Genomic DNA, 15,524 nt, shown 5'->3' with positions numbered 1-15,524 from the left:
TCCCTGTGCTCTGCAGGTGTCTGTAGACCCTCCCTCAAGCCACCAACAATTATCTTAATTTAAGTGTGACTTATATAACAAACTTGTTTGTGTATTGCTTTATGCTTGCTTTAGTTGTAGGTTTAGTTTTTCCTCCAGAATATTTTTTCACATTTTGCTGAGTATTTGGTCATTTTTATCTTCTGGAGCTTTAAAACATCAGGAATTTGGTGACCTTGGAGGCCTTTTCCTATCTCACTGATTCTATGATTAAGCTGAGAAGTAACCAGGAACATTCGTTCCCCTTGCTGGGAAATGGATGGGATGACTTGAGCTGATGAGGAACAGCTTGGCTACAAGTCAAATTGCCTGAATTCCTGTACACAATTCTTTCTCCACACTTAGAAAGAAGCCTTGACTGTGGAGTTCACACCCAGTGTGGACATCAGTCTTACAGGGCAGACTAGAGGTCAACAAAAATTGAGGCCAGTATTAACTCCTATCTCCAGGCTGCCTGGGCAGTTGGGAAACCCACATCCATGCCTATCCCAAGTGCACAGTTTTATTGCAAATGTAATTACTCCCTTCTCTTAATCCTCTCCATATTAACTTTATATTTTTAGAACCTCTGTAATCTTGCACGTTAATGCCTTGATGGATTGTAGGCATTAAGTCTTGTATGTAAAACGCAGATGAGTAACAGTTAATGAATGGGATGCTTTAGGTGCATTGCAGACTGGGGGGTTTGGGGTTTTTTGGGATTTTTCTTTTTTTTTTTTTTTTTTTTTTTTTTTTTGTATTTTGTGGATAAAAATAGAATATTATTGAGTGTTTCAAGATGTTTGACTGACAGCTGCCACAAGGAGGGGGAGAGTTCTTCCTTTTTCCCAGCTGTCTGGCTGCACTGTGGTGCTTGCTGTGAGCAACTGTGGTCTGATCTAAAACACACTTGTGTGACTCAACATTTTTCAGAAATACAGGCTGGAGAGCAGCAAAAGCACTGTGGGCAATCACAGTGCCCACAGAGTGAACTGGGGCTTGAGTTTTTGCAACCTTGACTTCCTTCTGCCAATGTCCAGGGTTGTTCTTCAAGGACCAGGAGCTCTATGGAATGATCCTTGAATTTCACTGCAATGAATGAGCTTTGTATTTAAATGAGGATGTTATTTCTCCTCCAGAGAGCAAATCTTACTGCTTTTTGTTCTTTTCTTATTTAAATGACATTTAATGGTGAAGTCTGTTGTTAGAATTTCAATTTGGGGTGTTTTAATTATGCACAAATCTTCAAGTATAGGACAGAACTTCTTCAGTCAAACTGATTTTAACCAATTTATTTATTTCTGTTCTAGGAACCAATTAAATCCCGGGCACCACAGCTTCATTTAGAATACAGATTTTATAAACAACTTGGAAGTGCAGGTGAGTAAACCTACCTTACCAAAAGTTTTATTAAATTTCTTTAATAAAGGGATTTCCTTATTAAATCAAACACCACCATAGTATTTGTTGTATAACTCTGACTTGAACTTAGGGATCTGGGCCAATTCCTTTTAGCCTCACACAAGTTTTGGAAGTGATTTGGTGAAAATTGGGTCATAATGATGATATTGGGTAATTATGTGGACCTAAAATGTTGAGCTCATGAGGATTTGCTGATATGGAAATGCCTCTGTAAGTGTGTTTGTAAAACACAGATTGTCAATGGATGGAAAGTTATTTTTGTATAGAACAATACCTCTTAAGTAGGTAATCTAAAGTCTAAACCTAGGAAATTGTTTTAATTTTTACTTGTTAAATCATAAAAGCATCCACAAGCCCCACAGTTCCTCTGTGCAATCAGGATCTACAGCAAACAGGAGAAAAATAGAGCAGGATCAGCCAAAGGTAGAATTTTTTATACATTTTTTTCTGGCAGTCTCTGATGTCCCTGATGCAGAGCTTGAGTTGTGTCTAACAGTGTTTGGATTTTTCTTCCCTGAATTTATGGTTGGTTTTTAAGCTTGAAGAGCCTTTTAGCATGTGCTGTTTCCCATGCCAAGAACTTCCACAGCCTCATGCAGGGTGTTGCACTGCTCAGGGAAGTCTCTGAGAAGCAACAACCTTCTCTTCTCCTTCTGTGCATTGATCCTGTATTGACTTCAGGTTTTGACAAGTTTCTTACATTACAGTAGTTTTTTTATACTTCTGATTTTATTTTTCCTGTTTTCCCTGAATGGACCTAGCTTCCACTTGCAGAGGATGTCTGATGGACATCCAGAAATACTTTGGTAATAATATATTACCAAGATACTAAGTTGAACTTCTGCTGGAGTTCTGTTGGTGCTTGTGATTTCTGGGATACCCCAGCCCACATGTCTTGTGACACATGAGTGAATCCCAGTCTGCTTTTTCTACACCACTTGGCTCCCTTCCACTCTTTTAAAGATTATGAAATTATAAAACTGATCAAAATTTGAAGGAGTGGCTTTATTTTGGTCAGATTAAGTATTTTTTAGGTTTTCCCCTGTTCCTAAAGAATTTAAGGTTTCCATCCTGTAATATTTACCCGCTCAGAGCATTCATGGAATGGTTTGGGTTGGAAGGGACCTTAAAGCCCATCACATTTCACCCCCTGCCATGGGCAGGGACACCTCCCACCATCCCAGGTTGCTCCAAGCCTCATCCAGTCTGGCCTGGGATCCTTCCAGGGATGGGGCAGCCACAGCTGCTCTGGGCAGCCTGTGCCAGGGCCTCACCACCCTCACAGGGAGGAATTCCTTCCTAGTCTTGGATCTACAGTCTTGGAGCATTTGTCAAGGGGCTGTTGGGAAGGCTCCTGAACAACCTGACTGTTTCCTCTCTGTGTGGTCCCATGGGTGTTGCACACCCAGCTCTCATGAGCTGTTGGATGCCTTTAGAAGCTCTTGTGCTGCAGTCTTGCTAAAACAATTGGAAATTGGCCAAGACTTGACTTCAAGGAGGATGTGAACTGCAATTCTGGTCTCACCATGAAACCTGGAATCCACACAAAACAAATTTTGGTGGAGTCAAGCTGCCGGGAGCAGGGAGGCTTGACTTGGGAAGAGTGCCTGGCTGGAAAAACAGATAAATAAGTGCCAACATTGGGGTAATAGAGGAGCTTGTTCTCAGTGATGTTGCTAGTAATGGTCCTTGCTCTGGAACTGCTCAAACAGCCAGGCTTGAACTTCCAGTAGGGATGTCTGGTTCCTTGGAATTGTCCTACACCTGCCAAACGAAGACTAGAAGTATCCGAACACATGGTGTGCATGACTCAGAGAGAGCAACAGTAGCGTTGCATGTGACATTCTGCTCAATAAATTAGCCAATTAATCCTGCCAAATGACGTGTCTGGCTGCAGCTCCCACTGTTAGCTGGAGGAGGGCGAGCAGAGGGAGCTGTTGTGACACCGCGGGAGCCACCTCGTCCCCTCGGCGGCTCAGCGGGTCAACTGCGTGCGCAGCCAGATGGTCCCAGCGAGCTCTGAGATCTCAGAATTGTCATCACATGCGGCTTTGGGAGAAAAATGGGGGATCTTTTTCTCATAAGGAGAGTTTTAATGGTGATTTCCTTCTTGGATGTTCAGAATAAACATTTTTAAGTGTGTTACTCTTGGGTAGTAGTCAGAGGAAAACTTAGGCTGGAAGGGACCGACCTACTTGGCCAGTGCCTGAAGGATGTATGTGGGTATCAATAACCTGCTTCACTTGACATCATCAAAAACTAGTGAAAATAGTCTTTTTTTTTTTTCTTTCCCTTTTTCTAACCTATTCAGTGAAGTTTTGCATTTCCCTTGGTGCAGTTGGACAAAGTAGCAAATAGCCCAGTAATTCATAAGCTAAATCCTGAGATGAGCTGAGATGTTTCCACATGAACAGATGATGTGATAACTGCCTCTTCCTTTAGCAGTGGCTTTGTGTCTCCCTGTGCCACGTGCTCCATCAGCTTCCATGTTCCAAGACTTTCTGACAGGGCACTGAAGATGCATCTGTTCCCTCCCAGCAGCTCCAGTTCCTCTGCCTGCCACGTGGCTCGGATGAGGACCCCTAGTCAGCTTGGATTAGCAAAGGATCCAGCAGACTGGATTTCATGTGTCTCAGACATCTTAAGATGCTTCTCACTAGATTAAGTGATGGAGCAGGGAGAAGTTTGTCAAAGGGATCTAAACTGTAGGAATGTGGCTGCTCTTGGTGCTTTTCAGAGCTGCTCAGTACTGGTGGATGGATCCAGTGGATTCAGAGAAAGTCCTGAGTCAGGAGCACCCAACTAACAGATGTCTCTGATGTGCTGCTTTGGATATTTGATGTTGTCTCTATTGTTTTAGTGCCTCCTTGTTTTAGGGAAGCTAAGAGCTCCCCTGTAATTCCCTTCCTCTAACTGGAGGAATGTTTGCGCATAGAAACAGATTTTCGTGATTCTTCCTTGAACATTTCTCCCCGCAGAAGTCGAGCAAGGCCCTGCTGCACAGTGACCATCTGCTAGCTTCTTCTTTCTCACCGTGGAATTAAATATCTAATAACCTAAAATAGTGCTGAGCGCTTTACCTTCTGCGAGCAGCAAAACAAACCAGCAAAGCTCAGGCATGGAGTCAGAGACCTGATGGTCAATCCATAGGGTGTCTCAGGAAAGGACACCTTTCCTTTAGGAAATGTACTTCATTTAGGTTTTAAGTAGTCTGGGATATGATCCATTTGCTCACCAAGGTAATTGAAGTAGTTTTAATAATCTCTGTGCAAACTAGTTGCGTTGCTCTCATCAGTGCTCTAATGCCAGTGTTGTACTGAACTGTTTACTGATTGGTTTTTGTCCTAAAAGCCACATTGCTCCAGCATCCTGACTGGAGTCAGGATCATTCAAGTCTCCAACATGTTTCTGGTACTGGATAAATCATTTAAGCATGCCATTTGTTCTCTGTACTTTGAAGTTTGTGAAATAAACTGAATTACTTGTCCATGGTCAAATAGACCCAGCTCCCAGAATGGTTCAACTTCCTGGGCAGTTACCAAAGGACAAAGCTTTGGCTTTGCTTGAACTGCCCCCTGCACAGCCAGCAGCATCCCAGGACCCTCCTGCTTTGGTTTGGGACGAGTAAAAGCAACTGCTTTTTCCATGGCTTGCAGGAGTCCTGCAGCAGCTGGGTCCTGCTGGTGGCACACCAGGGTCTCAGGGATTCCATTGGCTGTGTCCTGTGGGCTGTGTTTGCCTGTGGATAACAAGAATGGGCTTTCTGAGTCTGATTCCAGATTAGAAGAATCTAATCTTCTTTTTAGGAGCTGCAGGAAGAAGTCTAGAGGAGGGCACAGAAATGTTTCAGGGGCTGGAGCCAGGCTGGGAGAGCTGGGAGTGCTCACCTGGACAAGAGAAGGCTCCAGGGAAACCTCAGAGCCCCAGCCAGGGCCTGAAGGGGCTCCAGGAGAGGGACTTGGGACAAGGGCTTGGAGGGACAGGACAAGGGGAAATAGTTTCCCATTGCCAGACGGCAGGGATAGATGGGATATTGGGAAGGAATTCTAGGCAGTGAGGTGGTGGGACAAGGGCTTGGAGGGACAGGACAAGGGGAAATGGTTTCCCGTTGCCAGACGGCAGGGATAGATGGGATATTGGGAAGGAATTCTGGGCAGTGAGGTGGTGAGGCCCTGACACAGGTTGTCCCATCCCTGGAAGTGCAAAGCCAGGTTGGATGTGGCTTGGAACAACTTGGTGTAGTGAAAGGTGTCCCTGCCCATGAGGGGGTAAAATGAGATGGACTTTAAGGTCCCTTCCAACCCTAACTATTCTGGGATTTGTTACCACATTTCAAAGCACTTCTGGCATCTCTCCCTGTTGAGGCCATGTGGAATGTGATTAGAGCTCTGAGGACTTGCAGGGGCCTGGATTCTGACCGCTTTAGTTTTGGAGAAATCCAGCAAAATTTGCAAATTTCTAGTTTGGGTGACCAGGGTGGGCCAGGGCGAGTGGCCGCAAACAGAGGCTATTTTCCAAGGGAAAAAGAAGTCCTTTGCCCAGGCTCTGGGTATCAGATGAAAGCTGGCGATTAGGGCACTCAGGTTGTGCAGGAATTTAGATTCTGACCACTTCCGTTTTGGAGAAATCCAGCAAAATTTGCAAATTTCTAGCTTGCGTGGCCAGGTTCGGCCAGGGCGAGTGGCCACAAACAGAGGCTATTTTCCAGGGGAAAAAGAAGTCCTTTGCCTGTAAGCATCACCTTTGGAAGGTAAAATGGAGCACTGCGTGCTTCCGGGTTTCTTTTGGCTGCATGGAGCTGATGCTCAAGCTTCCACATAGTGACAGCTTCTGCCTGTGCACATCGTGTGCAGGAGTCATGCATTTTTGATTCAGTAGTAGTTTATTTTTGTATCAGCTGGCAGATGAGTCACACCTTCCCCCAGCCCTGACAGTCCCACCTTGGCACATGTGATTCATTCAGACGCGTGGCAGCCGTGCGTTGGGTTCTGTGCCACGGCTCTGCAGGCAGCGGTCACTCCCAGCACGGGCAGGTAGTGCTGAAAAGGGGATGTGGGACGTCACAAACCTCCACAGTGGCGTGGTGGGGAGCAGAAGAGGAGTCTGATACGCTGGAGAATCCCAGGAAACCGAGATCTCTGCTGTCCCCAGCCCACGCGGTGGATGAGTCACAGTGTAGGAGCAGAACAGTTCTGAGTCAGGGAGGGCTGTGTCAGTACATATAGAATATTGACGGGTTTTCTGTGGTTTTGTTTGAATTCCTGCTCTGTAAACAAGTTCACCTCTAATGAAGTATGGAGTCTGTGTGTTTACTTTGGGATCTCTCTGTGTTGCACAACTCACCAGAGCGAAGCAGTCTGTTTACTTGTCAGGAGGTAGGACTGAGGGAAATGAAGGTGTTATAAATAACCAATCCTTTGCATAGTCTAGTCAATATTTGCATATATATTCCTCAGTGTGGCTGAGCTGTCTGCTATCCATGCTGCCTATGGAGCTCTCCTGTCGGGACTGCTCGTGTTGAGCACCTTTTTCTGTGTTGCTCTTGCTTTTACCCACACACACTTCGTATGTATCGATGTGCTTTATGAAGAAATTCTTTCCATGCCAGTTGCACAATGCTGTCATTCATGTGGCAATTATGGGTCATTTTGGTAAAGCTCGTTACAGGATGGATGTAAACAAGTCTCCGTGGTGGAGCTGCCAACAGCACAATTTTATGGGAGGTCGTTGTGCATGACTCTGCCCCAAGGGAGCAGGAGTAACTCCAGGCCATGGCAGGGAGGGTTAGTGCAAGTGGTCCCACCCGTGTTTAATTAAGAAGTGTGAACATGCCCATTAACAGTGGCCACAGTCAGTGTAATCTCCAGAATTCCCACTCGTATTTGCCGCCTGGATGGAGGTGTTGCTGTGGCCAGGAGCTGAGCCAGGTCACTCCTCAGCAGCGGGCTGGTTTGGGGGGATGGAGCTGCTGGGTGGGGATGGTCATAAAATCACCGAGTGGTTTGGATTGGAAGGGACCTTAAAGCTCCTCTTGTGGCCATATGGGCACACCTTCCACTAGACCAGCTTGCTCAGAACTCTGTCCAACCTGGACACTTCCAAGGATTGCCCTTTGCCTCCCAAAGTCAATTTGGACTTGTGTGGAGCAACACGTGGCTGTCACCTGAGGTGTTTTGTGTCCTAGTCATTGTATGGGTTTGTTCATACCTGTCACACTGCAACACTCTGGATGAGCACTGCAGCCTCCTCCTTCGAAATACTGGAAATATTTTATATTGCCAGTGTTCAGTGACTGTAAGTATTTAATAAGTGACTCATCTGTGCAAGATGATACAAAACTGACATCTCTTTACAAGGAAACAGCTTTGGGACACATCTCATGTCACTCATTCCCTACCTCAGATGCCTGCAGTAGATTTGAAGGTTTAAAGATGTTGGGTTAATTTTCTACCAACGAGGAAAGACGTCTCCATTCTCAAATCCTGCACAGAAGTGTGCCCTTGGTCAGAGGTGGGAGATACTCAGCAAAGGAGATACAGTTTCCTTCTACTGAAGATGTTTTTGGGCAAAAATTGGAAACCCTAAGGCTGAGCTGTGTATTAAGGAATGGTGATCAGCAGCTTCATTGTAAAGTCAGAGTAGTCCAGTTTGAACCTGAGGGCTCCAGGACTTCCAATCTTTTGAATTGCAGAATGAAATGTAGTGGATTACTGTAAAGTGCTCAGTTAGACTCTGCTGCTTTCAGAGCTGGCTTGCTGTTGGTCCCCAGAGAATTATGTTTCACTGTTTAAAAATACATGGCTTTTCTTTCATGTGGCCATTCCCTTGTTAGGAAGGGCTTCCTGAATGTGCACATTTCAGCATCTCAGCATCAGAAGTTTTGACTTCCTTGTGCTAAATTTAGGTTTTGTCAATTGGAAGTTATCAGATGCTTTTAAAGCAAGGCCATTAATATTTGAATATGAGATTAGGGCAGTTTCCTTTTTATGTTCCGAAAAGTCCTCCTGCATCTCCTACTCTTCCGGTATTTGTGGCAGTAATCACAAATCAAACACCAGTAACTCCAGGCAGCAACTCCAAATCAAACACCAGCCACTGAAGGGGAGCAGCAGGATGCTGGGAAGCTGGAAAATGCCTTTCCTGGAGACACTTTTCCTTGAAGCCTGACATGGCCAGAAACCTGTGGCAGCTGGACTCATCCAGGTCATCCCAGATGCCTCACTGAGTTCTGCTCATGGTCAGCAGTGTCCACTGAGAGCAGGTTGTGGGTTGTGGGATGTGCTTTGCTCTGAGGATCCAGCAGGACTCAAGGAGAGGGACAGACATTTCATCATCAAGGTCTCTGTGCTGCTTCTGGTACCTTCTGGCAGACCCTGAGCTGAAACATGCCTTGCTGGCTGTCAGCCCAGCTGTGCTTGGGAGCTGGAGGTCCTCAGCCATCCGAGTGGGGAGGTGAAGACCACAGAGCCACAGACTGGGTTGGGTTGGGAGGGACCTTAATGCTCATCTCATTCCATTCCCTGCCACGGGCAGGGACACCTTCCACTATCCCAGGCTGCTCCAAGCCCTGTCCAACCTGGACTTGAAAACTTCCAGGGATGGGGAGTCCACATGATACGTGGTGTTTGAAGATAAACTTTGGAATTTTATATTTACATTGAATGAAAAATCCAGTTTGGCAATGAGGGCCAGGATAATTAATAAGGATTAGGAGCTGGTTGGTTGTTCTGCTTGTCCCACTTTCCTTCTATGAACATTCTTCAAGCCATGGGGATGCTGCAGCTGTCAGCCCAGCTGTGCTTGGGAGCTGGAGGTCCTCAGCCATCCGAGTGGGGAGGTGAAGACCACAGAGCCACAGACTGGGTTGGGTTGGGAGGGACCTTAATGCTCATCTCATTCCATTCCCTGCCACGGGCAGGGACACCTTCCACTATCCCAGGCTGCTCCAAGCCCTGTCCAACCTGGACTTGAAAACTTCCAGGGATGGGGAGTCCACATGATACGTGGTGTTTGAAGATAAACTTTGGAATTTTATATTTACATTGAATGAAAAACCCAGTTTGGCAATGAGGGCCAGGATAATTAATAAGGATTAGGAGCTGGTTGGTTGTTCTCCTTGTCCCCCTTTCCTGTCCCTTCTATGAACATTCTTCAAACCATGGGGATGCTGCCCTTAGGAACTAATTGAGGTTTAAAGCTATAAAATCAGTTTTTAGGGGGGCTGCTGTGTTGAGCACTGCCCTGATCCAAAGCTCTTTCTCCTTTGGAAGGTGGGTGCTGGATTTAGTGGGATCCCTTCCAGTGCAGCAGAGGCATGCTGCACACACTGGGAGATTTCTAAGGTGAAACCCTGAGCTGTGCCAGGGAAGTCCTGTTATGGAGGCCTGCCCACCTCCCAGACAGGCTCTCCAATGGGTTTGGAATTTGTGTTTTGGAGCTGTGCCCTGCCTGCTATTGGAAAACCTCTCACTGCTAAAAGATAAGCCACAGGCTCTGCCTGAATTTGATGGGTCAGGCTGGAGTTCTGAAGTTTAGTAATAATTTTTCCGTCTGAAAGTTCCTACCCGCTCTTACTTGACTCTCTCAAGGTGAAACAGAGATGGTGTCTGGAGGCAGGATCTGATTTAGCACCTCTGAACTTCTGTTTGCAGCAGGTTCTCCTGCCATGAGAGGGAGTGGGAGGTTTTCCCTCAGGCTGGAAGGACCTGGGTGGTAAAAAGTGTGGGTAACACTTTCCTACTCATGTGAAAAATCCCTTTTTCCCTCCAATCCTACAGTAGTGATAGGACTGATGGATGCCAATCTCTTGCTTTGTTGTGGAGAATTTACGTGCATTTGATTTTTATCCATCACTTTATACTTTGATGCTGCTGCAGGGGCAAACCTGCAAAAATCCACCCTCCCAGTGGGACCAGAGTGAGTTCTGGGGGCCTGAGTAGCACCCACAGCTTTGCAGGAAGATCCCAGCACAGCTCTGGGTGACACGTAGGGATGTGCTGCCAGAAATGGCACCAGATTGTCCCACCACAGTCTGGTGGGAATCTGGCCTTCAGCTGCCTGAGCAAGGCTGAGCATCATCTTCCTCTGAGCACCCAAAGGTACGTGTCCAACACCTCTGTCAGCTTTATCCAGCTGGATCTGACCCCTGATCTGCCATCCCAGTTAAAAATGCTGCTGGATGCAGGACAAATCCTGCCTGTTACATGCCAGTTTGGCCTTAGGTCGCTGTGGTGTCCTGGTGACACTGACTGTGGCCCCTGCTCAGTCTGTGGCTGCAGCTCAGGCTGTCAGAGCCTCCTGCATTGTCATCGTGGAAGTGTCACCCCGGTGTGCAGCTGGGGAGGAAGCAGGGAAAAGCTCTCCTCCAGCCAACTCCTCCCTATGGAGATGAGCTGAGGAAGAGCAGGAGCCACCTGGGACTTGGTGTGATCAAAGCAAAATGGTTCTCTGGGCAGCAGAGGAGCAATTCAGCACAAGCAATTTGGTTTTGCTGCTTTTGTAGCATTTTTCATCTGCCCAGAAGTAGCTTCTTCCCTGGCACTGCTTCTGGAGTGAGTGCTGCTGAGCAACCAAGAACTCTTGTTGTTGATTTTTCTTGAGATTGTACCTGTGATGTCATTAACATGCATCACTTTGTGTGCATAACATGCTGCTGAGGGGCAGTTCTGATCTCTGCTCCCTGGCACCAGGAGCACCACCTGAGGGAACAGCTGGAGCTGTATTAAGGAGGTTTAGGTTGGATATTGGGAAAAGGTTCTTTCTCAGAGGGTGGTGGGGCACTGCCCAGGCTCCCCAGGGAATGGGCACAGCCCCAGGGGTTTAGAAAATGCTCTCAGGCACAGGGTGGGATTGTTGGGGTGTCCGTGCAGGGACAGAAGCTGGACTTGTTGGTCCTTGTAAATCCCTTCCAGCACAGGGTATTCCATAATTCTATGAATTTGTTCTCAAAAGAAAACAAAATTACCAAGGGCTCCATGATTTCATCTCAACTCCCTCTCAGCAGGTAGGGCTGAGCAATTGCACAGCGAAGGAAAACTGATCAGGAGCAACTTCCAATTGCTCCTTGGATTTTTTTTTTTTATTTTTTGGGGGGTGGAGGGAGGGAATTTGTTTCTTTGTTGGTTTCTTTCTTTCTTTTTGGTTGGCTTTTTGTGGGTGTTCTTAAGCAGCAGAGCCCAGTTGGGCACCCAGATGTGCTCTGGCAGAGCTCACACAGGTATGTGACCTGCAGTGGAGCAGAGTCACGGAATTGTTTAGGTTGGAAGAGAATCCCTCTCAAACCATCAAGTCCAACCATACCCCAGCACTGACAAGGCCACCATGTACCCCTGTTCCCAAGAGCCACATCCACGTGGCTCTTAAATCCCTCCAGGAATGTTATTGAGTGGCTCCACCTCTGCCCTGGGCAGTTCCAGTGGTTTTCTTTCATCCTTGTCCTTGGATTGCAGGTGTGTGGGAAAGGTAATAAGGATAGAATTTAAGTTAGCACTTTTTTTGGGTGGTTTAAAATAACTGTTCTAAAATTATTTACTGGTTTTATCCTTCTTTTAAGGTGTTGTTCTGTATGCCAGCTGCCATCATCACTGAAGCAAGACGTTGTGTTGGATACAAAATCCAACAGTAACATGGAGATTTGAATGCAGTCATTTCCCCCAAGCCCTAGAAATTTGAATTCAGTCTTTTGAAACTTGAGAAAAAAAGCAATTTATTGTGCTGTGCTGTATTCTTCTGTATTTGTCAAGAGCAGAAACAATTTCACTTGAGTGATTTAGTTGTTAGAGCTAAGAAACTGCCTGTGAATGGGTGTTTCTGGGTAAATTTCCCAGATTTTGAAAGTTTTCCTGCATTTGACCTTTTCAGATAGGGTTGATTCTCCTCCCAACCTTTTTTTATCTTTATGAATACAAATATGAATGTCTCCTTGGTACCCCCTCTTCAAGTGCTTCTTGCTTTGTGGATGTGAAGAGTTGTTTAACTAAGAGAAGCCATGATGTCAGGCAACCAGCTTGTACCACTCAAGGAAGATGAAACACCACCCTGTTCTATAACACAATGATCCTGAGATTTGTTTTCCTGCAGTTGAAGTAAAAATCAAATTGTTTGGATTTTTACCAGCATCAAGAACAAATATGTTCTTCCTTCTGTCCTTCCCTGGTCTGTTTTTCTCCTGTTCCTTTTCCCGTACCTTTTCTTTGTGTAGATTCGAATATTACTAAAATGAAACAAAACACAGCAGGGTTTAAATATATCCTGCATATCCTGAGATAAGCTGGAGTGAGGCTGGAGTCTTGCAGTCCACATGGAACTCCCTGGAGATGACAGCAGCTCTCTCCTCACAGCTCATACACAGCTGTTGCATTACACTGTGCTTAGTGTCGTCTCTTCCCGAGAAAAGCTCAGCTCTCTCTGCCATCATCAGGGGAGAAGGTGTTGATCCAATACCTTCCTGTGGCTTTCCCATCCCTGGAAGTGTTCCAGGCCAGGTTGGATGGGTCTTGGAGCAACCTGGTGTACTGGAAGGATACAGCTGCCCTGCTCATGGCAGCTTTGAGGTCCCTTCCAGCTTCTGGTGTTCTCCTTTGAGTTATTTCCTCTTGAGTTCAGAGAGTGTTTGAGCTGCACCTTCTCCACATCCAAGGCCAGGAGCAGGGCCTTGCTCTGCCTCTCCTCCTCCTCACCCACCGATGGGCTAAAGCAGAAAGCCCTGCTGCAGAAATTCCTGCTAGGCAGTGGTGCAGGAGCATTCAGCATTTGCTAGGAGAAGTGATTTATTGCCCAGATAAAGCAGGGAAAAGATGCTGTGAGAAGCTGGCAGCAGAGCTGAGTGCCTGGCAGCAGCTGGAGCAAACAGAGCAGGAGGATTTTTGGGGACAGGAGATGTGCAGGGGGTCTGGACAGGTCTGGGTGCTCTTCACCTTGCTCAGGTGAGTGAGAAAGAACTAAAGATAAATTGTGGGCTCTCAAAGCACAGTATCAGAGCTCAAGAGAGCAAGGAAGCTGTTGAGGAGCGTTACAGGCTGGCAGCACTCTCAGCATGGTGTCCTCTCTGTGGGTCACCACTGGAGCCACCACGGTGCCAGCCATCTGCAGCTCCTCCGACCCCACTTCTCCATGTGCATGTTTCTCTGTGTGTGGCTCTTGGATCAGATCACTGGTTTTAGGCTCTTTCCCTCATCTTACGCCAGCTTAAGGTTTGTGAAGCCTAGGAGTGGCTGGTGAGATTGTGGCAGACCTTCTCCACCACCTCTTTTCCACCGGCAGGTGAGCTGGGCTGGAGACACAAATTGCATTTTCTGCTTGTTTTCCTTCGCGTCTCAACTGCTGTTTCTCAAACAAGAGAAAACACTCAATCACCCAAAATCTCTGTCCTTCCCTAAGCTCCTCCAGGGAAGATTGAAGGTGAAGGACTGTATTATAAAGCTTTTGCAGCTGTACTTTGAAGGAAGATATCTCTGAAAGGCATCCAATCAAATATATAAAAGACCCTTAGGACAAGGTAATTACCAGTAACAAGCCCAGTCTCAACTTTTGTCCCATCTTTCTATTTTTGAAGCAGACTACTCCAAAATCTGAAGGGCAGGATTAGTCTTATTACTTGCAGCTCACAGAAATAACCTATTAATTAACGTGCTCAGGTAGATTTACATGGGACATGTTTGAAGACATTAAAAGCTGAGATCTTGGCCCAGTCAATGTTGATCACAAATCTTCTCTTTCAGCCAGGATTTTATTCCAATTTGAAAATTAAGAGAAGGGTAGATCCTCATTAGTGTAATCAGCTTAAATGGGTTGACTACTCTAAAGCAATTTGTTTAATTTGTTTGGAACATGTTTAATTTTAGCTATAGATATTCAGCCCTCTCACAGTTGCTATTTATGGTGTTCATCGTGTAATTTTGTGTTCTCTGATTTGTAAAAATAAACTTTCTGCTCTGAATGAGAATTTTGTGACAATCTATGGCCCATTCATCAGAGCCTCTTTAAAACCACACAGAACTTTCTGTGCACTGATGCTTCTGGCGTGTGTCTGCATCTCTTTCAGTGAGAAAGAGTTCTTGCTGCCCACACAGAGCGTGGGTTTGCGTCAAGCATCAGCTTTTTGCTGGCCTTGGATTCCTCCCCACTCTGAGTGTGGGATTTGGGGCTCTTCAGGAGTGTCTCCCCTCTGCAATAGAGCTCACTGTCAAAACCTGCGTGAGGAGAGGGTCTGAATCCTTCTTTAATTCTTGAAATTGATGACATCAGCTTCTCTATTTGCCTAAACCTCATTGAAGGGCAGTGGAAAACAACTCCCCATGGGAGCAAAAACCATGGGTGGTTCAGAAACTGCTGATATTGATCACAAGCTCTGGATGTTTCTGGTGAATTGCGGTGTGGGGATGTGGCACTTGTCCTTCCATTGATGCAGATGTCACGTGCAGCTTCCTGCACTTGCTCCCTCGTTCCTCCCTGGATGTATTTTATTTGCTGTTGATGAAGTGTATTCATAGCCTCTCATGGTGCTCACACGGAGCCTCAGGCCAGGTGCTCTTCTGGAGCAGGTGGGTTCTGCTTCCATGCAAGGCAGGTGCTGCAAACTCTGATTTCCCTCGGGCATAACCTTAGATTGGCATCTCTGCCCATCGCCGTTCCATAACCAGTCCTGGAAATGGCTTTGGAATGCCTGTGTGCCTGAACTAGTGTGGTTTTTTGGAGTATGTTGGGTGTCTGAGGAGTTTTGTGGCCATTAGTCATGCTGTAAAAGATAGGGCAGGCAGATAACATTACTCAAATCATCCAGGGCACTTGATCCTGTGATGGAAGTTCCTGAAAGGTGTTGCTCCGGGTGTTAATCTGGCTCAGATGAAGCTCTCTGGAAGAGCAGCAATCCTGCTCTTTGTTCCCATTCTTGTGTTGAAGCTCAAGCCAAGTGTTTTTTGGGTTGATCCAACATATTGCTCAGCCACAAAGCACGAGGAAGGATGGGAAAGTCCCTTTTGGTGGCAGCCCAGGAGCAGTGAGAGTTTAGCATCCCCGGAAAGCCAAGGCCAGTCTCGGGAGTGTGGGGGAATCAAAGTCTTGAGTTTTTGGCTTTGATGTCTGCA

The 15,524-nt window shown here is 46.4% G+C and overlaps 1 protein-coding gene across 2 annotated transcripts in view; it reads left to right on the top strand.

Moving 5' to 3' along the window:
• The window catches only part of CSNK1G1 (casein kinase 1 gamma 1), a 96,262-nt gene that overhangs the window by 50,773 nt on the left and 29,965 nt on the right, over positions 1–15,524 (top strand). For both annotated transcript variants that reach the window (XM_041418732.1, XM_041418730.1), the window contains exon 5: positions 1,329–1,398. In XM_041418732.1, coding sequence (XP_041274666.1) covers positions 1,329–1,398 — 70 coding nt within the window. The remainder of the gene's footprint in view (positions 1–1,328; positions 1,399–15,524) is intronic.

The sequence above is a fragment of the Onychostruthus taczanowskii genome, unplaced genomic scaffold (genome assembly GCF_017590055.1).
Source record: "Onychostruthus taczanowskii isolate IOZ18803 unplaced genomic scaffold, ASM1759005v1 scaffold6, whole genome shotgun sequence".
Lineage (NCBI taxonomy): Eukaryota > Metazoa > Chordata > Aves > Passeriformes > Passeridae > Onychostruthus > Onychostruthus taczanowskii.
The sequence above is the reverse complement of the archived record's forward strand: the minus strand, read 5'-3'. Positions and strand labels throughout refer to the sequence as shown.